This window comes from Melospiza melodia, chromosome 1, assembly GCF_035770615.1.
Source record: "Melospiza melodia melodia isolate bMelMel2 chromosome 1, bMelMel2.pri, whole genome shotgun sequence".
NCBI lineage: Eukaryota > Metazoa > Chordata > Aves > Passeriformes > Passerellidae > Melospiza > Melospiza melodia.
The window spans coordinates 47,376,518-47,402,373 of NC_086194.1; the positions used below are offsets into that span (position 1 = coordinate 47,376,518).

At 43.8% G+C, this 25,856-nt stretch overlaps 1 protein-coding gene across 1 annotated transcript in view; it reads right to left on the bottom strand.

Annotated features, from left to right (window-relative positions):
* The window catches only part of TBX20 (T-box transcription factor 20), a 37,588-nt gene extending 13,418 nt beyond the window's left edge, over positions 1–24,170 (bottom strand). Inside the window, exons 1-6 of the mRNA XM_063156903.1 lie at positions 24,024–24,170; positions 21,783–22,017; positions 20,327–20,491; positions 14,948–15,056; positions 9,310–9,468; positions 5,749–5,825 (exon numbers count right to left, since the gene is read on the bottom strand). Of these exons, the coding sequence (XP_063012973.1) occupies positions 5,749–5,825; positions 9,310–9,468; positions 14,948–15,056; positions 20,327–20,491; positions 21,783–22,017; positions 24,024–24,150 (872 nt within the window). The 5' untranslated portion in view covers positions 24,151–24,170. The remainder of the gene's footprint in view (positions 1–5,748; positions 5,826–9,309; positions 9,469–14,947; positions 15,057–20,326; positions 20,492–21,782; positions 22,018–24,023) is intronic.
* Between the last annotated feature and the right edge of the window lie 1,686 nt (positions 24,171–25,856).

Genomic DNA, 25,856 nt, shown 5'->3' on the forward strand with positions numbered 1-25,856 from the left:
TTGTCGGAAGTCACACTGTAATAGGACTTTTTTTAAGGGAAAAGATGACTAATTTGTCCAAGACACAAGTGCTAAAAACAAGTCTCTAAAAAAAAAAAAAGAAACCAACAAAATAACCCAACCAATGAATAAAACTCCCCCCAAAAAACCAACAAAAACCACTTACCTCCCAAAAAACCAAAACAACATAGCAGGAAGAGCAAATAGATTTCTGTAACAGCAGCTACAAGTGAACAATTTATGCTGTCAGAACCACTGTTCAGATATCACTCAGCCTTTATGTCCCTCTGGCTTTTATTTGCAACTTTACATATACATGAACATACAGACATATTAATTTTCTACATATACTTGCTCCTACTGGTAGATGGAGGCTGACCACAGGAACATAGTTCAGGTGTGGATGGTCCATGGTATGGACCAAATCCTTGAGCAGAACAAAGTAGTTCTGTGCCAGTGCTTAGGTCAGACCTGAGCCAACCCGGGACAAGACAAAGCCTACAGGCTTCAGTAGCTTGTGTGACCTGGCCCAAAAACTCATCCAGAGCTGCAAAATACTTTCACACAGAGTCAAAACTGCTGGGCAAGTGTTGGATGAATACATTACTGCAAGAATTCATACAAGAAAGAAGGGAAATGAGTCTTAAATTAGGAAAAATCTAGGGTTTGATGGCTATAGGAGAACAAGTGTACCTCCACAATGATGTTTACTGTCACCCTCTCAGTAAAAATCCAGCACTTGTAGATGAGCTGTAATTTGCATGGATGTGACAAAGCCTAGCTGATGCCATGGCATGGGAAAAGTAATGACATTTATGAAGAAGGGGCATGAAGTTATCAATACACTCACACCACTTCTGTCAATAGCAAATAAAAATGAGAAAACTATCTTACATAGCCAGCCCCATGGAGCTCCACTTCACGCAGTGGAGCAACCATTTCTTTCTGACTGTAACCAGAAAATGATGAGAGGTGAGTACAGAGAAGTCCTATGAAATTGTAGGGGGAAGTCCCTGGAAAAATTTCTCTGGGGTGGAAACCATAGATCTGATTTGACATCATCCCCACCTGTCATGCCCACACTACATCTGCATGAGGTGAGGGGAAACAATTAGAATAATATTTTTATACCATTTTGCACAAGTAAGAAGATAGATAACAGAAAACCTAAGTGGAAAATGAGCCAGAGTGTGAGTGCTTAAAAACTTGGCAACTAAAGAGGATTTAAGTGGCACAGGGGGGCTTTCTGCTGGGTGAAAAGGAACTGTTCCCTGGCTAACAACAAGCAGAGTCAGATGAACTAGATTTGAAAGGAATAATTCAGGTGTTTAAACATAGGCAGGTAGTGTTTTCAAGATTTGCTAAGGCATCCAAGCCACCTGCAGTATTCTGGAAGGGATGATGCAGAAAATAGAGACAATCCACCCCCGCATCTGAGCAGCAGCTGAAGGCTGGAGTAACCTCAGCGACATCTGGAATACCGGCACTAGATACCAGGTGTTTGTGCCAGAGTCCTTGGCATTTCTCCCCTAAATTCAGGACTCTTCTTTTCTTGTCTGAACCTAAACATCAGAGATGATATCTCATGGCTGGTTGCTGACATTCACAGGCTGACAGCTGGCTGAGAATAAAGGATCAGCTGGCAGTTTGACTTATTGGAGAACTGTGACAAAGCCCTGCTTAACCATGGGTGTGGGGGTAGGCCATACAGCCTGTATGTGTTTCTGGCTGTTGGTAGGAGGCTTCAAAGAGTCTGGGAAGATCTTCCAGACCAGCAACAGGAATGGGGAAGAGGGCAGCCCAGTGGGGTGAGCAGGGAAGGGCTGGCAGAGAGGACGGATGCGCTCGGCCCAGCACTGAGCACGTGGCTTTGACGGATCCTGCAGCAGGGAAGTGCCCCTATCCAGGCATTAGCATGAACTTTGCTTACTGCCTTGGAAGCCAGTGTGATGTATTTCCACATCTCAGAGATGAAGCTCCTCAGGGGAAAATCTGGAATTTTATTACCATGCAAATCCAATTGGGATGCTGCTCTCTAACTTCCCCATCCCCCCCATCCTTCCCTTCTCCTTCTCTGCCAAAAATTACTTGGGTGTGCAACTATACTTTTCCATATTTCCTCTTGAAGTATCCCAGAAGCATTATTGGACTTGTGCAGATGGGTATACTCATTTAACTCTCTCCTTAAATATTAAAAATCCACACCCTGAACTTGTCTATGACATACTTGGCTCCTGCTCTTAAAATTATCACCTTTTTCACTGGATTTTTTAAATGGTATGATGGTCTTATTTATCTATTTATTTTTAATGGGCTAAAATTATTCTTCACAACAACTCAAAAGCTAATTCAGACTCAAATGAGAAAAAAATTAATCTATTGGGTTCTGCCTCTGCATCCTTTATGCCTGTGACAGTTTTTTCTTCAGCAGAAATGCCTCATTACTCGATTTGGCACCCATAGTCCCACATCCCACAGTATGCTAAGCTCCACATTCTGGTAATTGCTGCTAAATGTTCAATTTTTTTCACAACCACAGTGGAAGCCGTTTTATAGTAGAGGAGATGTAAATACCACGTAAAAGATCAAAAGGTGAGTCAGAAACTTATCTAAATCCCAGTAGCCCCAGATAAAGTCTGCCACATTGCTATAAATAGATCACAAGTAATATAGGGAAAGGGTTGATAGTCATGGGAACCTTGCATCCTACAAGAAGTTCAGTATATACCAAACTCACCAAAGATTCCTTTTGATAGTTAAAAGACTTGCATATAGCTCTGAGTACAAGGAAACCATTCTATGATAGGAACAAAAGAAAACACAGGGCATTTCAAAAACATTGCTCTTGCCTATCTCCTCTACTGCTGTGCAAATTTCACTACTTTTATATATATTATTTCAGCTCCAACACATACAATGCCAACAGATTTAATCCTAGAGGCATTTGCAGCTTGAATTTCTTACATAAGGATCGTAAATCTAGAATGGGAAGCCTGAAATCGTTAAAGTCACATATTTATAAAATCATATTCAATTAGGTTAAAAAAGTGCAATTTCTGTCATCATGTCATAAAAAGATGTGTTTTTCTCTCAGATCTACTATAAAGAAAAGCTCCCTATATTGTTACAGATAGAGGCTGTTTTCAATCAGTTACAAGAAGCAATCCAATTACTGGATGGTTTAGTGCAGTAACTGACTCCAGACTAATTTAATTTCTTTAGGTCTCTAAAGATCAATTGATCTGATTTGTTTCCCTCCCCAAAGGCTGTTTAGGAAAAAGCAGGCTTAAATACTTGGAAATGAAATACAAAGCACTGTGTGCTTTCACACTACTTAGGTCATTTGGAAAAGCTAGAACTCAGGATAAATGAGTGCTGTCTTGGCCCCAACATCATGGGATGCTTTACAGGAGGCCATTAGGATCCCCACACCACACTGTAGATTACACACACACACGTGCTGAGTGCATGCCTGCTGAGGGAGCAGTGCAGGGAAAGTATTTTCACAGCTTCTAGAGAACTAGTCGATTTTCAAGAGCTGTGCAAGTGTATTTTGGCCTTCACAGTCTTTTCTCTGGAAAATAAGTATTTTTCTCCAGCGGTGATCTTATCATTTCCAATTAGACTGAGGAAGAGTCATGCTGTGCTGTTCAAGATTCACCTATTTCCAATTAATGTTGCAATGGACATCAAATAAGAAATTCTTCCTGTTGCCATTCTCCCTATTGTCATTTATTTTGCTATTTCCTTTGCTTTGTTTTGGGTTTCTTTAAGTGATTTTTCTGGTGCTAATATAGAGCCAGTGGGCACTTAGAGAATGATGTCTTCACGTGCCTGAGTATTTTAGTGGCAGAACCAAAAAGAACCCTTGATATTTCTGCACCATTTGTATGACTTAGGCAATTCTCAAATACTCTCTTACCAGCCCACTTGCCTGTTACACTTGTATTATCTCATGACTTGATGTGTTTTGCAGCAGGTTCTAAATTTTTAAATAATATTGTAATAGTAATCAGGGCTAGGTTTTCTAATTTAAATCAAAATCAGACCTGACCAAAACCTGGCCTCTCAAATCCAGAGTTGTAATGTAAGTTTAATACTTTTTGCATTCTGTTTCTTGTATTTATTGTAGGCTTCACATTTGTCTGCCTTATCTTTCGTGGCAACATTTGTGCCTGGGCTCGGCTGCCTGTCTCAGGCTCTATTCTTACACTTATCAATAAACAAAAGGGCACTGCAGCTTATGCTCAGCATTTCTGACTCCATGCCATGTGCTGTTATTATAAGATGTCCTCTGGAAAAATTCCCTTCATATCCAGCACCACGATAGTCAGTTCATCTGCACAGAGGTAACTAAGTTTTTCTCCCAGCTTATCTGTTCAGACTCTTTCCGCCCTTGCAAAGCTGTGTCGTTAGATGTCTCTTGTCTGTAAAACAAGGAAACCTCTTCTGACAGGTCCTTCCTTTACTATTTATTGCATACTAACCTGAGTTTTGGATCTTGTTTACCTGAGTATTCTCTCAATACAGCAGGCCATGCTATTTTATTAAATTTGCCTCCTTTTTTTGTTTGTTTTCATTTTCAATGAAGGCTTTTACTTAAGAAACAATTTTCAACAAATTTGCAAATGTGCAGTGCAGCCTACAAGCTTTTTTTCCCCCACAAATTACTGTTCTTTTACCCATTTACTCGACAGATCACTTATGATCCAGTCACTAGTAAGGTGTAAAGGATACCACTATTTCCCATCCATGTGCCTGCTTAGATAGATGTACTTTTGAACTGCTGTAAAGACTTTCTCTAGCTCTGTGGCTATGACTTCACTGAGCAGTTTGTTCCCTGCATGCACCTGTGAAAAATGATTCACAGATACATCTGGATATCTCCATATAGGAGCCTGGAGGGTTTTGGACTCTTCAAACTTTCTTTCATGATTGTGTGCTCATAGGAAAAATTGGATGTGCTATATCCATCTCCATCGAGTTCTCTTCCAGCTTAAAGGACACAAGCAGCTTAATTTGCTTCATTTGCCAAGTTATTTGACACGACACCATAAAAATGTGACGTGCTGGAAAGCTACCAAGAGATTGAAGTTTATTTCCTAACTCAGCTGTGGGTTAATGCTTCTGTCCCTATGGCAGCAGTTGCTTGTAATGAGCTGTACACACAGAGAACAGTTTCCAGATAAAGCTTTCCCTTGATGCAGCTTGTAATACAACTTTGGTGAAACAAAAATGGCATCTTTGTTGTCAGAGTGGGAGTTATGGGAGTCATCCTGATAGTAGTAATTGCCAATTTGGTGTCTGGGACTGCTGAAGTGAATTTTGGAAGCTCCCCTCTCTCTTTTCCACTATGTTGAGCAGTGGGGAGCTGTAAAGATGTTTTTCACAGGACCACTGCCCTTGTTTCCCATTGACCCAATTCACAGCTCTCAATAGGATTAAATGGCATGATAAGAAAAAAGCTTTTCATTCTGAAGTTGTAAAACTGACCCTCTTCCCCCTTCAAGAAGCCCCCTGAGGAAGACGAATATATTGGCCCCAACTGGAACAGATGTCAAAACTCAAAACAGCTCTTTCTTCATAAAGTTTATAAGTATTTTTAAGGGATGTGGAGGAGTCTTACTATATGCAGCAAGATAACATTAAAATGCACAGGTTCTCAAGAGTTGAAAGGATGCTTTTCCTACAAACTCTCTCTTCTCTTTATCTTATCTGCATGGAAAGTAAACAGAAAGTCCCCATTACCTCTCGATATCAGTGAGTCTGGAAGAGTCACGGAATCCTTTAGCAAAAGGGTTGCTGTCAATTTTCAACTTGGTTATCTGGGAACACAAAAAAGAGCAACGTTACACGAATACAGTGTCAGGGTACTGCAGTGTACAAAGTGTTGGCCAATCCATCCCCTGTGGCTTCACTGCCCATTTCATCCACGTGCCCCTTGCGCGCGCGCTGCTCCTGAGACGTTGCAGAGCTGAGGAGGAGGCAAACCAGGCTCGCTGCACGTGTGGCAGTGGGAAGACCAAAGGGCACGGCAGGCTCAGCCTTCCTGCTGCCTGGAGCCGGAGGAACCCACCCACAGACAGCATTACAGCTTCCAAATACTTCACCAGCATCAATCAGGTTGTCTTTTCACAGGCAGCACAAATCACCCTGCTAAGAGCTGAGCCTGCTTGGTGGAGCTGAACATAACCAACACAAGCCCCAGTGACCTGATGCCACAGTTTCACTTCACCACCACCTTGTTTTTTTTTACTGGTGGTATTAAAAAATATTTATTTTCCAGGGAAATCTTCTTAGGCAGGCCTACCAGCCACCACATAGGGCCAGTTTAACTGGTTTTGTATGAAAAAAAGGTGAGGAAGGGAAGGAAAAATGTGGGGAGAGCTCAGATTAAAAGTGACAGAGCTTGGATTGAAGGAGTAACTCCACTGAAACTATCACTATTTTATCTTGAAAAACCACAGATCATGAATAAAAACTTTCTTCCCTTCTTCAAAGGTAGCTATAAACCTGCCCACTCATTCAGTCACCCTTTCCATTTTAAGTGAGCAACCCATTGACCAGGAATCCCTCCTGCCCCACAACATCTGAGCTGCCCTTTGTGGTGAAACTTTTCAGGCATATGGTGGTGGCTTTCAATATGTTTTTTCGAGGACCAGGAAAAAAATGCACCATTGTTCTTGTGAAATTTTCAATCTATCCAACCAATTTAGATTTAGTGAATAAAACATCAGACATCATTGTAATATTTGGATTTTCCAGCCATACTTCTTCCAAGAGCTAAAAGTAAAATTGTAAGTGGGAGTTAGAGCTTGATGAGAGAAAACACAGGACCCATCCTGCAGGGCAGTGAATGCCACCAGCTCTAGCTTAAGAAAATCAAACAGCTTTCAAAATTTCACATTAAGGGGCTTTGTCAGCCTGACTTCCTTCAAAAAAAAACATCCAAAAAAACCTGTATCAAAGAGGCTACAACCTCATTTTTAATAACTGGGCCTCAAGACTCAGAAAAAAAGAAATGGGATCTTTTCCAATCTTTTCCATTCCTCAAACAATGAAACACTCTCATCAAACAAATATATTTCAAAATGGGGTGGCTTCTCCCACAAAATAAAAAGAAAATAATAAGGAGGGAAAATATATATTTTTATAAAATGTTAAAAAATAAAGAGGGCAACTGGAAACAACTTTTAATTCTGAGAAAGAGGTCTTCTGAGGAAAACACAGAGAGGAAGGAACATGCTGACAAAGGGAAATTCTAAATTTTTAATTAAGGGTCTGTCAGTGGTCGAACACCGTGGACCTGAGTGCTAGTGGAGGGTTTGAGGTTATCTCATCATTTATATACAGCTGGTGGAAACAATCTTGAAGCCTTGTCACAAGGACCTTGTAACAGCTCAGAAAATTAGTTATAGGCTCATTCTACTTCCAAGACATCCATAAGCCCTCAGCTCACGGAGATGTTGCAGAGTGGCAAGTTGGTGCCTCACATCCAGTGAAGACTTTTATGGCAGCATTTTGAAAACCACCTTGAAAAAAGACAAGCTCTAACTAGTTCCATTGACTGAGATCACCGACACACCAAGCCAACTGCACTACAGAACAATAAGGATGTCTATTTATCTCTTGAGCATATTTTCACCAATCAAACTTCCATCTTCCTGATATTAAAGTTTTGGTATGACATCACAGAAGAAACTTTTTGTATCCACCAAAGCCAGATGAGACTCACAATCATTTATGGCCATATTTTTCCTGAGAGACTGCCTCACAAACAATCAGAGAACATCTGCTAGAAAGCATTTTAAAATGAAATCTGACCTACAATTCAACTCTGTGGCAGTGGTTTGACTGTTTAAATAAATGCATGCCCTTTAAATCTTAAATTATGAGATAGTTTGTTGAAAGTGTAATGTATTTAGCTTTTATCTAATAACCTCCAGAAATGTAATCAATCCCTCCTTAAAACAGTTCTGAAAGAAATGGCAAAAATGAAAAAAGGCTCCATTTTCATTAGTCATAAATAAAATGACAACATCAACCTCTAGGGGTTCCGGAGATGTTCCATTGAGAAATTTTCCAGGACTCAATGTATGTGCTTTTAGTTTAGAAACATCTCTAGTGTAAATATCGTCGGTAGACAAAAATCCATCCTACAGAAATAAATTCTGGGTTTAGCTGGTTTTGTGCCTGTTACTATTTTTCTGGTTTCTAAAGAAAGTTACACGGAAAAATCTAACTGCCTGTCCAAATGTTATTTTCTTGAGATAGCCAGGTGCTGAATATGTTTTCTACAGCATTCAGATACAAATCTAAGTCCAAATCAATACATTATTAAAGCCTTAAAGCAGGATGTGGGGTCTGTCATGAGGACTGACTTAATATTACTAATATTATCTTCAGAGCTTCCTTGGCACCCTATGCATCAGTTTCATTTTATTCATAGCATTTCAAAATTGCTTTTGCTTCATATTAGGAAATGCCTTCTTCTTTAAATAATCCAGCAGGTACGTTAAATCTCTGATGCTGCCTGCCCACATATTGGGCAGTGCCTATATTTTTCTTAACTTGAGGGAACTAAACAGCAAAATAGGTGGGATTTTTTTGAAGTACCATAGTCAGTAAGTCCTTAAAGCATGCTCTGAATCACACTGAAGGCAACAACGTATTTCCACTGACTTAAATATTAAAGTCCAATCCACCATCAAACAGAGCCTCTGTTCTCTGATTGTTTATAGACTTCCTAAAATTACTCATTAGCAATCCATTGTTATGATCTCCTCCATTTTGTATATATTATTCACTGGCATGCAAATTGAAATTCAAACATCTGGATGTAATCTGGGCAGCCTCTGAAAAGCATATCTCTGAGTGATTTTCCCTACGTTTGAGCTTTACAGCTTAATTAGTCAACTTTTTAAGCCCATGAAATCATCATGTGCAAACCAGAATCTCTCTCAGCTCATAGCTTGTGACATGAAAGATCACTGTAAATAAGAACAGTTCTTTAATGAGCTATAATTAGAAAATGACTAAATGTTAGTATGCAAGAAGCTTTTTATAGTCAGAGGGGAAGACAAAAGAAAACTTCCTACTTGCCATTTTTACTCTCATGAATAATTCTTACTGCTCTTTGAAGTCTGTACTACTACTCGTGAATTACTCAGGAATTACTCATGAATATGAATAAAATTGGCATGGAAAGGTAGGTTATAGCAGAAATTTTCCTAGCTTAGATTGGGCAGAAGGGAGTTTTTAGCAGGGTGGGATCTAGTTACATCTGTGGAAATTCGCTACTCTACTCACCAATTGATTCTGGTAGGCAGTAACAGCAGTAAAAACTGTCTCTGGAAAGATGAATGTTCTGAACTCTTCTGATTTCAGATTTAGCAAAGAAGCTGTGTGATCCTTCTTCTTAATGATGTGCACCCTTGGCTGGTACTTGTGCATGGAGTTCAGAATGATCTGCAAGGAAGAATGACAGAGCACTGTCCTGAGAGGAAGGTTGACAGGGCCCTTAAAGGCTATAAAACCACAGCGGGAGGAGGGGAGAGAAAGATCTAATTAACACTGCAGGGGAAGCACCTGAAATCTACCCAGCCAGGGGCTGATTTTCAGAGCAAATTCTCCAGCTCCTTTGGGCAATTCCAGGAAATGAAGGTGGAAAAGCAGGCATCCCAGAAGCTAGTATCCTCTCACTCCTACGCCACTGGCGAGCATGCATTTCTTGAGGCATAAATACCTGTTCCTACAGGTGAGGTGTTTTACATACAGAATTAGTCACTGCCAGAGTGTGCCCTGGTTGGCAGGTGTGACTGTGTAACTCCTGAAAGCTAATGGCCAAGAGCCGCCACTTGCAAAAATGCACACGTGCAGAATGAAAACAGCCACAAATCCCTCAGAAAAAAAATTATGGAAAAAATTAGACCCATCCAAAAGCCTACCAGCAGCAGCACAAACCATCTGACCAAAAGTAAAACTCCACGTAGCCTTTCACTGTGGCAAACCTTTAAAACAAACTCCTTCGGGAGTGCTCGTCACCGCAGACTACCCAAAATGAGAGCGAGGAGGGAAACCAGTACGGAACTCCCAAATGACTGGGTTTTGCTATTCTATCATCATTAATAATTGTTTACGAGCTCCCAAAACAATTCTAAACCCAAGGTACCAACCAACCAATTTCAACGTTCACTGGAGTCAAACCAAGAGTCCCCTTTGCTTTAGTTACCACTGGCTGGAGGCCTGTTTGGCGGTCTCTAACCACAGTATTACAATATAAGAATTAAATACAGAGCTCAGCTCACACCAGCCCTTCTTTTGGATATAATCACAGTCACAAGACAAAATTGGCAATGGTGTGGGTGGTTCTATTTTGCAGGGGCCATAACGACATTACAGTCAGCTCCCTACATCTGGAATAGCTAATGTGCATTCCTCAGGAAGCGTTAACTTCAGCTGAAACATAGCAGTATTTCATGCTAAGTCAATGAGAAAGGTTGCACATTGCATTGGAGTGGAGAGCTTAGAGACAGTTCTATCACAGCTACAATGTCCATTAGTGTTTTTCTTTGCTGCTCCTTTGGGGCCAAATATTGCCAAGACCCTGGGACTTGGGGGGAGGCACAGAGCAACAAAAAAGACATTGCAATGACAGTGAACCATCATCCTAAAAGTGTTGCATGTTTGCTTTAACCAGCTCAGGTCCTTTTTCAAAGCACTTCACCATTTTGTATAGGAACACACACAGTGGCTGCGGACCTTGCCTCCTTAGCACTTTTCCCTCTCTTTGTAAAATTTTGTCTTGCCATCCTAGATAGTTGGAGTGCTCTAAGCAGATGGAAAAGACATTTTAAAGCAGCGTGTGTGGATGGTGATGAGATTACTGAGGGCTTGGCCCACAGACCTTGGTGCTTTCCATTGCCTTTCATGGCCATGATATCCACACCAAGGCATTACATCTGGCAGCAGTCAGGCGGAAGGGGGAAAAACTTGAGGGCAGCTCCCACACATGCCCTTTCCTTTCACTCCTCTCTGAGTGCAAATTGTGATGAATGAACTACATTTCTCAAACAAGACCGTGTAATCCCTTATGAAAGTTTTCCATAAAATAGAGTGCCCATGGATAACTTCCCTTGCTGTGGTACTATACATTTCTCGTTCCCACCAGAGGCAAGTCTGGTCATTCATGTACAAAACAAGTACTGAATGCAGCCAGGAGGTCACAAAACACCCATGACCAAGGAAAATGTCACCATTTCCTTCATGTGAGGATCTGTATGTGTAGTTCCCCACCTCCACCCTCACACAAGCTGCTGGTGACACACAAAGACACTCCTTAACATCTGTGTTAGGACCATATAAAAACAGCCCAAAGGAGCGAGATCCAAAGGGTGTTCCTCACAGAGCAGGCTCCAAGAGTGGCCTCAAAGTCCAAGCATGGTGTAGCTATCAGAAAATGCCTTATGCCAGCTCAGTGACAATCCTGCTGGCATGTCCCAAGAGGTCCCTCAGGTGCCCATGTGTTCATGGCTGCGCCCCTGCACACACTTGCTGGCAGCCACAGGCCCTCAGCCACCCCATCCACCTTTGTGCTGACAGCCTGAGTCAGGGGAGATGACCAGGATACCTCCTTACAGGATCCTGACTGCTGTAAGGTCAGGCAGGTTTGTAGGCATCTGGCTCCCACTGGCTACAGACCAGCCACCAGAGGCAATCTGGATGCCAGCTGCAAAATTCCAAGGTGGTTTTTGAATTCAGGAACTGTGCTGTGAGTGCTGCTTCGAACAATAGCATTACCATGTAAAGTTTTCTTTCTGAAAGCACCAAGGTTCCTAACTTGTGTCTTGTGGACTAAAAAAACTTAGGCATAAATCCTTGTGGCTATTCCATGACCCCTTTTCAGTTTTCACTGTTATTTATTAAACGTGTTCACAGCTTTGAGTTTGCTTTTGCATAGATTCATGTGTTTGAGTAAATGCCAACAATAATGCCAAGTACATTATTACAATAATGTATACACTCATGGCTCACCTCACCATAAACCAGAAATGATAGCACTCCAATGAAGGGCAGTGAAAAGTCCTAAAGAAAGCACTCTGTGAAAAGTATCACTAAAAAAATGGGGGGGGAAATGTCACACTGCCATTTTTCTGACAGTGAAATATATATGAATTTCTTGCTTGGCTGTAAAAATATAGAGATAGGAGCCATTTCCTTCCTCTGGTAAGGATAATCTGAAAGTGTTTCCATGCAGTGAGCTGTATGCCATGCGCACAGAGATAAGACTTCTGCCTGAGGCTTGAGGAGAATATGTGCATAACTCTGGGGTTACACATGCTGCTGAAGGTAGACAATCAGAAATGCTTGCCAACCCTAAAGTCTCGGAATAAGAGAAAACAAACATATGCTAGAACAAACAAATGCCTCTCTTCTCTACTTCTTCCTTTTCAGGAAGGGAACCACCCTACAAATAAACCACAATTACCTTAACACCCAAAACTGTCTTCTAGATGGTGAAGAAAGCAAACAACTAGAACAAACTGGAATTACGCTGGATCCATTTTCCCTACCTGTAACTAGTATTTAAAAGCGTCTTTTGGGTCATCCAAACTTCCTCAGGAGCCAACAAGCCTTATCAAACATAATTAAAAAGTGAAGACTGGCTCTTGCAAACAGAAGTGAGAGATTTCAGGAGGTTTCAATTCTCCTCTCCTCTTCATGCATAAGAGTTTGGAAATGCCTTGAGCCATAGTAGAGTGAACCCTCCTTAAAGGCTCAAGAGAACTGATTTCTTCCTAAATTCTACTGATCATCCAATGGTGGCATTTGTATAGCTTCCGTGAGGCAGCACATAAAACCTGACATCCCAATTTGGAACATAAAGCCCCACAAAATATTAAAAAGACAGTGCTCTGTGAAGGGTTAACACCTGACACTCAAATCAACACAGGATCAAGCCTTCAGGGCTTATCCTTAGCTGAGCACACAAAACTTTCCACTGTCGTTGGCTGTCCAGAGTCTTTGTGTAAAGAATGGGATCAAGCTCTGCTTCTCCAGAAATGAATGAGAAGGCTGTGTCTCAAACACTGGGGATCATTTTCTCCTGCTGCCTGTATTTGAGACGATTACATCTTCTTGCTCTGCCACATGTCTCTGTTCCCGACAGCTCCTCAGACCCACTTCTTCTTCCTACTCCTCTGGGCTTCTGGGAAGTGCAGCTCTCCTAACTAGCTTGCAATATACTGCTGCGAGCCCTTTATTAGAAGCACACATGGCCCCTGTTATGATGAAAAATGCTTCTTTTTAAGTGCTCACGTATACTGCTCTATCATCACTCGGTGATAGACCTCACAAATCTTCAGCTTTGCCCTTCTACAGATTATGAAATAAAAGAGAGGAAAAAAGCAAAACCATTCTCCACTAGTCCTGAAGGGAACAACGGTGGGGACTGGTTCAAGAACAATATACCCACAGACGGATCTCTACAAAAGAACAACACAGAGGCATCTATCTGGGCCGTCTTTTGTTTATTTGTTGGGGGTTTCAGCTGGTTTTGATGCTGTTATTTCCAGGATGTATTTTAAACGGTCATGGCTGTGATTCAATTCTCAGTTCTTGAAATGAGTGAAAATCCTCTTTTGGATGAGAAACATTTGCACAGAACGCAGCTGAGACAAATGGCCACTGTCTCTCACAGTCCAGGCAATAAATACCACACTAGGGAAGGGATTTCTGATACATTGTATTCAGCAATTATTCAGCTGAATGAATTAGTTATCGCTGAACATGTTTTCGAATTCAACATAATTTCTCTCTTTCCAACACCTCATTTACTAACACTGCATTTATGCTTGTTCTTCTAAACTGAACTGCTCTGTTCTCAGTCAACAATTCTCCCAAATCAGTCCCCTTCCTCCTTCTGCCGTCCTTGAGAGAATCACCAAGCCCAGAAGCAACAATTTTAACTCTTTCTTTGCAATTTGGGAGCACTATCTAGTTGTTCCTGCACTTTACAGGCACTTTCATGGAGAGAACAGGACAGACAAACACCTATTCCTACCACCTACCACTAGGCACTCGGATAACTACGGAAGTTGTCCCCACTGATGGAGCATGGCAAGAACCTGTGGCAAGAAGCTCTGAATCCTATTCACCATCTTCCAGCCTTCCAGGGCTTAGGAAAACAAACTGGCACCAATCAGAGCTGGGACCTGTCTCCTTCAGAGGCCCAAGCCCACCCTGTGGCACCTTGACTGGCAGGCAGCCCACAGTTATTTCAAGGGCAATTGAGGCACGCTTATGTTTTATAATTCTATAGACCCAGCTTTGGTGTCAGGTCAGTATTTTCTTCTGACTCTGAGCCCATACTGTGATGAGTCTGGAAGTAAAAGAGCTCTTATTGACAGACCCAACCCTGAGAGGTGGCCTGAAGTGACCTGCAGGGAGCTTCCAAGCACACATATAAAAGCATGTAGGTTGGCTGTCCATGGCGCGTGGTAGAGCATACTGCCAAGTCACAGCAAAATGAAAGCAGAGGCACAACAAAAGGCTCTTCTGCCTCCCTTCTATCCCTTGCTCTGATGCTCAACTCCACCCTGAACTTGTCCCTGATGGATGTTTTTTTTCTGATGGAAGTAGGAGCATGATTTGAACCACCGAACCAAGATCCACCTTATGAAATTACAGAAAATCCTGACTTTGAAAGTTGCCTGTTCCTGAACAGCAAAGTAACCCAAAAGGACCCTTAAACATGTTAAACCAAACACATTCAAGCTTCACCCAACATATTCTACCCCTGTGGTATGAAGGGCTGGCTAAAAGAGTTGCAACATGGGGGCCATGGCAGCCTCGTTCCATGGCAGTCTCTCTCCCATTTAGCCCTGTGGCACAAGCAAGCAATTCCTTGGTGATTTCTTTTCCCTTTCCCACCCATAGAGCTACTCACATGACCATGCTGATCCAGCTCATTGTTGGTGAGTTTGACTTTTTCGAAGGACACCATCTGCTTCAGCAGTTGCTCTCCTGTGAACGGGGAGTCAGGGTGCACATACAACCTAAAAAACACAGAGAAAATGCCTGCTCAAAATAAAATCTCACCTCTGGGCTTGTGTGTGGGCACTACCTCTGTATGAAGTCAAAATGCACATGTCATTTTGCTTTTGGGATTTGCAGTGGTTCCTCAGGCATAGACATCCTGAGAACTTAGGGTAATACAAATCTGCTGCTAAAACGTGACACCATCTCCCCCAAATTAATGAATTCCTGAAATAAAGCTATTCATGAAGGACAGTAAAGCAGATGACTTATTTAATTCACTGGAACATAACTGAGAATCCTGTGTCTGAGTGCTAGACTGCTCCTTAACCATAACTATTATTTTATCCTGTTATCTAAAATGGAGACATTAACATTCCCTGTTGTGTCTTTTCCCAAATGAAAAATTGATCATGTCTTTCCCCACAGCTGTACTAACAAGCACTTAAAATAACAATGACTACAATTCCAAGAGAAAAAACATGGTGTCATTACAGAGATAATGGGGGAATGCAGATAAAAATGCATTTTTCTTTATATGTAACATTAAGCCGTGATAATGATTTTAACCTGCACTCGATCACACATTTGCTGTGGTGACGTCTGTTTATAGGAGGTTGAAGGCTGCAGTCCAGCACAGTGGTCTGACATGAAAAATTAGTTGCAGCTCTGCTATTAACAATCCTACACTTGGGAAATTAAGCAGAAGAAAAGGAAGCAAGAAGACATGCAGATACAATGATATATACATTATGACTACACTAATTACAAGTGCCATGCTGTTTAAGAGCAATGATTTTATAGGAATAATGTATTGCTGAAAATTATTAACTCAGCCATTCTTTTGTGATGGCAAATTAAGAGCTGGAGTAGACCTTCAGCTAGTGCAAACCAGCCCTGGTTTGCTATTGCCTGCATTGGTTATCACTCACTCAGGGCCTGACTCTCATTTTGGGTGAAGTCATTGGCCTCACAAATGACTTTCTTCCATTAGGTGGGTGGGGCAGGACTTAGCTGCCAGGTTAGGAAGATAAACATTTGTTCTTGTTGTTGAGCTACGATTTTAGAATGGAAAAACCACTAAACGGTGGGGCGTAACTCTCCAATAGAGCATGCTGATCCCTAATCAAGGAATGCCCATACCAAAGATGCTGGGGAGAGCAGCCCTGTTGCTCCAAGAGGAAGGAGATTTGATCCTGTGTTCTGTTTTTGCCAGCAGAATCCCCAAGACACAGCGAAACTAAAGTTTTACCAGCACAGCTCGTCTCAGATGTGCAGGATGTTTTCCTTACATTGATCCAAAGCACAGCTTGGCTGCTCTAGCTATGTCCATGGGAGGGATGCTGAGCCAGGGTTCCTGTCACAATAAAATATTCCTAGCATGCAGGCGTCCTCACTGCTATCGACTCTGCTGATTGCACTGCAAAGCTCATAAAAAATGATGATATATCTGAAATCCCAAGACCTGGAATCATGTTATGTCAAAAGAATATTGGCTCTGATGAAAACTAACTTTGCCTTCCTTTAAAAAACTGTGTGAAAATTTCAATATTTAGAGCCATGAATTAGGGAAGGTAAAACAAAAAGAATGTCGAACATGCCCTGCAAATTTTCAGTTGTGATGGTTTTGGTTTTGGGTGGGGGTTTTTTTGGGTTTTGTTTGTGGGTTGTTTTTTTGTTTTTTTTTTAATTGAGCCTGCCTCCTAATTTTGAGTGTCTGGATACTAGCTAATAGTGTTTACTGCCATCACAGAGTGTCAGACTCAGCAAGGTTTGGCTAATTGGGACCAAGAAGCCAAAGTATTTCAAATATGTGCAGGGAATGAGTAAAGACCTCCCTGTGCTGAAAAGCTGAGCACAATTGTTTTACACCATCATGGCTAATGCTTGGCACTGCTTTAAAACTACCAAGGGCCTGTAAACAGAATGCTAACAGGAGAGTCACTGAAGGATGGGCACCAGAATATCAATTACTGGTATACAATACAATAATAGACCTTCCTTTTCTTTGCCCATTTGCTACACCCCAACAATCCCACTGCAACACAGGGTTCCACCTGGTGAGTTACACCTATTTCCCACACTTCTCCCACAGCCAGAGCTTGCACACCTCAGGGAAGAGGGCTGAACCCCTGACACAGCAATTTAGCAATTTTGGAAGCAGAAGTTGTTGGCCAGACCACGGTTCACGAGCAAACAGGTCAGTGAGATAAATGTGCAAATTCCAGGGCGGCACACGAGGCTCTCCCAGAAGTTTGTCCGGGATCTGCTGCCTAAGGCCAGCCAGATGTGAGGGGCTCCTCGCTTCGATTCACAAAGGATTTAGGAGCCATATTTGGGTGTGAATTTGCTCTGCAGTATATAATGATTCATAATATACACAAGGTTTGGGTACTGCTTCTTTCTTGTGTATTTTGGAATGCAACACTGCACTCCCTCTATTTACTTTAACAGATGGTCTGGTCCCCGTGCATGCTACTTTTATTTACCGTAACGTCTCAAATAATTCTCAAAATATAATACCTTATAAAGGTTTCCTGCCTAGAGTTTTCTGTAAGTCTGTAAACACGAAGTTCATTAAATAAATTATTGTAGACAAATACAGTTAAAAAAATTATACAGTGATAAACTTTTGAGTGAAAGAAATGAGGCAAAAAAGGAAGATGATCAAATAAAGGTACATATGGAAAATTATTGAACTGATGTTTCACACAGTTTTAACAATGTGGAAGACAAACACAAAATATCACATAGGAACTCTATCCCCAGATACCACTTTAGAAGATTTACAAAAGACTTTCTGAAAAGTATTTTTGTTTAAGTGCTCATTGCAACATAAACTTGTTCATTGCAACATATACTTGTCTTCAACATTGACAGCAGGAAGACAAGGATAAAACTGGTTTTAATAGAAAGTTCCCTGAAGGGCTAATCTTTCAAACAGAATCACAGAATACTTATTAATTTGAAAAAAAACAAAAACCCAAAAAAACCCTACAAAACTGTCACAGTGTTGAAAGTTATTTGTATAATGGAAAGAGTAAAACCATCAAACTGGTTCAATCCTGCAAAGCCTTACACCCAGGCACAATGCAACTCCTGAATTATTCCCCTGATGTCACTGTGCCTGGGCAGATGCAGGCAGTGATGTGTGTGGGGAGTAAGTAGCTTGCTACCAGCTCCCAGACACTAAAACACACACACACCTCTCACTGACACTCCTCAAGCAGGGAGAGCTAAAACCCTGCGTTTGGAGGACAAGAAATCACAACTTCGTTAAGGGTTTTGTTACCGAAGCAGGACCAAACTCGTTTCAAGATGGGAGGAGAACTACTTTTAATCTTTTCAAGCAAGACTGAGGCCTCCCACCTGAAAAGATGCATTAACACTCTAGAAGAAGCACTGGTAATGCAAACACTAGCACGCTGAACCTCTTGACATCCTTTTTCTCACCAAAGAGAGGTATAAGGAGGACAAAGTGCATAAATGTATATGTAAGTGCTGTCTACACAAAGAAAAAAAGCAGCCTCTGCCTGTGCTCTGATCAATAGTCTGTTTACCTAAGCATCCTGAAAATGAAGCAGGAAAGGTGTACATTCACACATGGGGGCAAAGCATCCTGAAAATGGAACAGCACAAATTTCCACATAGGGGCACTGATCTGCTGAGGACTCCCAAAAGTTACCGCAGTACAATAAAAGTAACTGTTAAACTTCAAGAAGGTTTTATCCAATACTCAGTAGCGCAATCGCTAATTATTCCAGTCTCTTGTCTTACGTTCCAATATTTCCTTGTTGAACAAGTCTATGCCAGAGAGAGTGTGAATTAGAAATCTATTTAAAGGTATCCCAAAAGGGGCGTGAACAGAAAAATAAGAAGGGGGAAACACTGCCTTAAAATTATTTCTGTTCTTCTGTTATTTCTTCTTTTGATGCTGACTCCTTTGGAGCAGGATCTGTGTTTTATCTTTGGGTTTTGATCAGTGCCTATTATAATAGGACGTCAAATGAAGCCCTCAGACGTTAACCACACTGCAAGAAGGAGTTTTTGGCCATGAAAACAAAGCAGACATAACTCCTAGGTTGCTGTCTTTAATCACAGCTTCTCTGCTTGCACTTTTTGTTTGTTTACTCCCCTGAACAGCCTTCCAGAGATCACCAGTCACCAAGATTTCAGTTCAACTATTTATATAAGGAAATTGCGCAGAATTTGGTGCCTATACTCACACACCAAAAAAAAAAAAAAATGGTTTCCATTTCTTGTGTTTCACTTATAATTTCTGCCTCTGTAATAAGCAAGTTCTTAACCCCAGGCTAAGCCACCTGGAGCAGATCTGTGCTCCTGCGGGGAGCTCTCCGCAAAAAGTTTCTTTGAAGCCAGAGAGGCTCCATCCGCGTTATTTCCATATCTCCAGCTCTGACTCAGCAAAGCCCTTCGACATGTGCTGCAGGCTCACTGGCCTTGGGGACTGAAGTAGGTACAGAAGTGCTGGGCTGAATACGATGAAGTGTTCTCTCCCCTGACCTGCCCTCCCACTGTACAGCCCAGCGCTGCAGCCTCGGTTGCCCAGTGCTTAAAGGAATCAGTCATTAATTGCATTAATGGAATTATTTTAGAAATTAAATTTCTAAAACATTTGTTTCTGTAGAGAAAAGGGAATTTATTGCAGAGGGTTTCTTTTACAGAGGGTTTTTTTCCTGATGTCTCAGAATATGTAAAGATCTTTCAACAAAAAGAAAAGTAACTGAGGAACCGATCTGTACTTTGCCTGCTGCCTAAGAGATGATTAAGATCAAGAATAAAATCGTTGGTTAGCAAATGCTGAGTATGTTACAGAAATAATATCATTTCAGGCATAAACAGCAATGAGCTGCAATTTATTCCTCTTTTGGCTTGGCTGGTGGCGCCTGGATGGCTTTAAATTATGAGGTCAAATAATGAGGGGGGGGAGATCCAAGGGACACTTTTTTTTTAAGTTGTCTTATCTGAATCATGACAAACTTAAATATTTAAAAAAAAAATAAAACCCCGGTAATGTGTAAAACAACTTTTAACCAAATTGTGCATATCTTGGAATACTCAGTATAAATCAAATCTCAAGCAGAGATTTGAAGCTAGATTTTGCAACACAAAAATTGTATTCAGAGTTTTGTAACCAGCTTTGTTGAACACGGACTTAAAATCCCAGAGCACTGTCTGCAAACAGAACAGAAAGATTAATACAAGATATTTTGTGAAGGGGAAAATAATAGTAAAGAGAAATAAAAGACCAGCAATAAAATCTGCAAACCTTGCAGGGAGAGGAGGGTCAGCTTTTCCAGCCACTAACCAGGAAGACCTGTGGTAGGCATATCTATATCTTTTATTGTCCACAGGAACTATATCCATTAACACAATATACTTGGCCTCAGGATCCACTCCCGAGAAGGAAACTCTGATCGTAGGAAACATTCTCCTAAAAAAAAAAAAAAAAAAAGGCAAATCAGAAAATAAATATTTGGGCAGAGAACAGAAATAACAAAGCATCTAAAAAGCTGCTAAAAGTAAGAATTATCTTTAAATCCCCTGCAAAATCTTAAAGCATGTATTGATTTTGCTTCCACATGACGGGAGTTAGATCTTGTGTCTCTCTAATAAGGAGACAAAAAGCAGCTTGAAATCGAAATTATATTTGGGGAGCAAAAAGAAAAACATTGTTAAAAGTGAATAAGGAAAGGAGAAATACACGATTTGCCTGACAGTTTAAAGCACACAACGATTTCAGAAAATAGTTGTAGTTAAGGTACATAGATACTTAGGAACTTGGATTTTCTTTCATTATTTATATTTTGCAGGATCCATATTACTGTAAGGGAAATATTCCAAAATTATTTCCGTTGTTATTCTCACATATTTTACGTGAGTGTTTTCTTAAGCCTGTTCGCAATATTTTTGAACGGAATTTTCAAAACTAAACCATTTATTTTCTGTACTGTTTTGACAAAACACAATTTTAAAACGTAAGGTTATCCTGTAGACCAGAAATAAAGTTAAATAATTTTTGACAGTTTAAAATATTGAACTTTATATTGCATGTTTTACACCTATTTTTTAAAAATAAAAACACATACCGATAGATCTTATCAGTTAGGGGGGAAAAAAAATCTTCAGGCAACTACGTTCATAAAAAGTAACTTTGGGGATTAAAAACCCCGAAAAACATTTGGCTCCTGCAGACTGCGTTTGACTGACCCAAACCCCACAAGCTTTACTGAAGAAACGGCATAGTTTGAGGTAAGAAGAAAGCCTGAAATTCTTTTGCGCATTTTTGCAACCGAGAGAAAAGAACAAACCAAACCAAGCTCCGACAGGATCACTTCCCCACGACCCCGCGTTTCCCTCGGTCTATACCAACCCAGCGCCTCAAAATCACCGCAGGATTTTAGTCACAAACCTGATTATTACGGGAACAACTCTTCTTCCCCGCCGCCAGGACGCCCCGCACGGATTTCAGCCGGCCCCGCCGCAGCGCACCGCACCTCGCTCCGGCCCGGCCGCTTCTCCCTCTGCCCCAGCGGGGCCCGCCGAGGGGCTGCGGCAAATATGGGGCTTCACCCTCCTCCTCCTCCCCTCCTTAACCCCGCCGTGCTGTTCTCCCGATACAAAAAAACCTGCGGGGTTTCGGTACCTTTGCCCTTTTTTCCCCCTGTCCAAAGCCGCTTTTCGAAGGATGCGCGGAGGGAAACCCCGGGGCTGCCCAGCCTTACCTCCCGGATTTGGTGATGATCATCTCGGTACCCAGCTCATGAAACTTGTCCCAGAGCTCCTTGGTCTCCAGGCTGCAGGAGATTTTGGCCATCTCCTCGCTGGGGATGATGGGGGTGGTGGGGATGAGGGGCTCGGTGCACAGGGAAGAAGGGCTGCTGCTAAAATCCCCGTGAGGGTCCAGGCTGGATAAATCACTCAAAGGCTGGGCGCAGGAGGATTTCTCAACGAATTGTTCTGCAGGATGTGAAGAAAAAGAGAGAGACAGACAGAAGAAAAGAAAGAGAGAGAGAGGGGATTCAGCCAGGACAATAGGATCACCGAGACAAGGTACTTATATATATATTATATATATATATATGAAAGGCATGTATCGTTTAACTGCCCTCGCACACCCGGCCGATTCTTTAGACGTCCGCTCATCATTTGAGGGCGGCGGGGTTGATTTTGGGAGATGAGCTCCGGGAAGAGCCCACAGCGGCGCACCGGCAGGGACTCTCGGGGGGCAGCGGGAGCAGCGCGGCCCCGGCCCCGCCGCCGCCCGGCCGCGATCCGCTCCGCGGGGCTGCCCCCCGCCAGCCGAGGGCTTCCACGGAAAGGTCACTAATTCTCATTAAAACGGGAGCGTTGGGCGCCGAGGGGCTGCCGAGGGCCAGGGTCACGCTGGGGGAGCACGGGACGCTGCTCCTGGATTGCGCCGCTGGCAGAGAGCGCAAAGCAGAAGGAGCCCGAACGCGGCCGCGCAGGCTCCGCGCTTCCTTCGCGGGGAAGCGGACCCCAAATACTAATGAAACAGCGGGCACGGGGTCACCCTCCCGGAAAGCTGGCTCTGCCTTTACCCCAGCCAGTTAGCTGACCCTGGGCCCGCTCCTTTGGAGAAACAGGCCCCGGAGGAGCTGCGTGCGGCCGCGCAACCTACGCGGGTGCAGAAGCTGCTGCCGACGCGGGCCGCCCGCCGCGCCTGGCTCCGCCGCCCGCCCCCGCAAGCCCCGGGAGGCTTCGGGCGCTTCAGCAGCTCCCTTGGGAGTTTCCGCCGGAGGCGAGGCCGGGAGGGAGCAGGGCTGCGAGGGCTCTGCCCGGCCCCGCCGTGCGGCACCGGGATGCGGCGGCGGATCCGCCGCCCGGCGCCAGAGAACGGGAGGAGCACGAACGCGCCCTGCCCCTCCAGGGAAAGGTTTTGCCTAAAGCTCCAGTCAATAAAAACCGAGTCACAGGCAGTCCTTTCCCTTCGATTTTTAGTTGAGCGACATGAGGGAAGGGGTTAAACATTTTTGAAAAGTTAAATAAAATAAGCATTTTCAGGAAAAATACGAAACAAAACCAAAAAACCAAAGCAGCCCCACTAACACAAAGTTTAACACAAACCATGTAAATACGCCGACCAGGAATGCTACAACGTTCCCGGCCTACATTAGCGCCCAGACTTAAAACTGAAGTTCTCAATGAATCCCTAAGCTATGTGAAATCTTTTGAGACAATTGATTAGGTGCAGCAGACGCTGAGGGGCTGCCTTTTCTAAATTCTTTTAAGATTGAGTGTAATCCCGTTCATTGGCGCCCTGAAAGCTTAACACATATTTTGTAGTTTTCTGCGAACTCCTGGATACACGCAAGGATGACAAACCGCAGAAACTTGGAGCGGGGGGAGGAGGAGAAGATGTTCGTGTTTTTTAAAAGCATTCAGGATTCTGAATCGAGGCAACCGAATAGAGCTAAATCGCTTACCCGAAAATCACAAATGCTTACAAAAATCTCCTCCCGGTTAATGTAGAGCAAAACAGCCTATATGAGCCTACATCGAGGAGCTGTGGAGTGAAGGGATTTTCAGTTCTACGCACAAGTTTTACTACCCCTTGTAAGCCTCGGCACGACAACGGAGCGTCTCTAAGTTCACAACCAGGGTGGTTTTGCAATATCCATTTAAGAAATTAATTTCATGTCAGCGAAGAGAAATTTAACTACCTTAGGGTGTGGGATTATTCTGCAAATGGCGAAGCTGGATAAATAAAAAGCATAACTGAAACTAGAGGAATTTAGGAAACTCTTCATGCCATAAACAGCCTCAAAACGACCGTGGGTGATGACGGCACTCAACCTTCAAGCTTAGGTGGTGCTGCTTTCCCCTCTGCCGGGGAAGCCTTCGCGCAGGGGGTTACGCGCCCGGCTGCCGCAGCGCTGAGAAGGGTGAAGGAGAGCGGACAGGACAGACGGACGGACCCCACGGACACCCCCGTCCCCACTCACCCAGAGGCTTGATGGTGCTCTCGGGGGACTCCTTGTCCTTGGAGCTGCCGCTCGACATGAGCGCGGCGATGGAGAAGGCGTTGGCCCGGGAGGAGAGCTGCGGCTTGGGGGGCGGCGTGTACTCCATGGCCACTGCGCGGGGACGCGGCTCGGTGCGGCGCTGCCCGGACGGGGCGGGGGGCAGGGCAGGACCGGCCGGGACGGCGGAGCCGGGGTACCGGGAGCTCTCTGCTCCCGGCGCCGAGCGCTCCCCCGCCTTAACGCGGGGCCGCGGAGATCCTATCGGCCGGCGGCCAATCGGCGCCGGGACACGTCAAGGGCCCCGGCCCGGCCCGGCCCGGCCGCGGGGGAGGGGGCGGAGGCGGGCAGCAGGAGCAGCAGGAGGAGGAGGAGGAGGAGGCACGGACGGACGGAGGGAGGGAGGGGAGGGCTCTGCCCGCCCGCAGGGTGGGGAGGGGGCGGCCGGCCCTCGGGACAGCTCCCCGCAGCCGCTCCCCTTTGGGGCACCCCAGCGCCGCTCCCCGCCGGGCCCCGGCTGCGCTCCGGGGAGCGCCATCCGCTGCTCCGAGCCCCGGGGGCGGGAAGGAGGGGCAGGCCGCGCGGCCAGGGATGCTCCCGAGAAGGTCCCTAGGCGATTCGCTTTGCCGAGGCAAGACACGGCGGAGAGGCGCTTGAAAGGATGAAATGTAATTGGGGATTTTTCTGGTGCGTGTGTGTGAGTGTCAGTTTTCTCTTTTGCATTCAAATATTAAAAGACCGCAGCTTTGAAAGCAGCCGTTTTCGTCGTTGTGTGCTTTCTGTTGGGACAGAATGTCCCTTAAGGCTGATCGTACCCTTGGTTTTGCTGCACCGGATCCCAAATATTGTCATCCCGGTGAGATGTCCTCCCCACACCGAGTCCAGGTGAGACCCTTGCAGCACTCCCTTCCCAGCCCACCCAGTGCGTGGGCCGCTGATCGCACAGTTTTCTTCAAATCCGTTTCATCGGCTGCGCCGAAATAGATGGTATTGATCAGGCACATAAGACAGAGAAAGTCGGGACGGGCTGATGGTACCAACGACAGCTTATTCCAAGGCAGTGATTTAAGTAAGTTTCTCACCAGCGCTCCTTCACACATACCATGTAAACATACTCTCATGAATAAATTAAATAAAGAAAAGCGGTGCGTTTAAATAAAATTCCTTTAAATAAAAATATCACTGAAGATATTTACTCTCTAGAACGACTCACAAGAGGACGTGTAACTTTATCAATGAAGTTCCACCTTCTAAATCTAGAACAGAATCCAAGCACTCTTATTATGCAGGCTCGTGCCAAGAGCCATACATACCCGGTGTCGATCCCATTCCTACTACACTTAATTAATTGTTATGGAGAAAGAATTATTTGGGTCACCCTGCCCGGCCAGTGGAGTGGGGAGGACGAAACAGTGCTTTATCGCTTTGAGATCAGCGAGAGCCAGCTGCAGTTTGCCCTTTTGTTACCTGGATTTGCTAATAGATAGAATATCTATCGCAAATGGGACGTGCCTATTTAGAAGAGCCTAAAGCGTCTGGCAGAGGATTTCGGCGTGGCCCACAGCGGTCTCGGGTCTCGCCTCAGGCATCAGCGAGAGGAGAAGGGCGAAAGGGGAGAGCCCAGCCAGCCCCGCGGCCGGCGAGCCGGGAGGGTCAGCTCACCAAGCATCGCCTCTTGCTTGACACAGGGAAGCAGAGACGAGAGGTTCTGCCGACACCAATCTTAAAAAAAATACCCCAAAAAACCAACAACAAACAAAAAGTCCCCTCAACGCTTTACCACTGTATCCCGAGGGACATCCCGCCAAATACGGG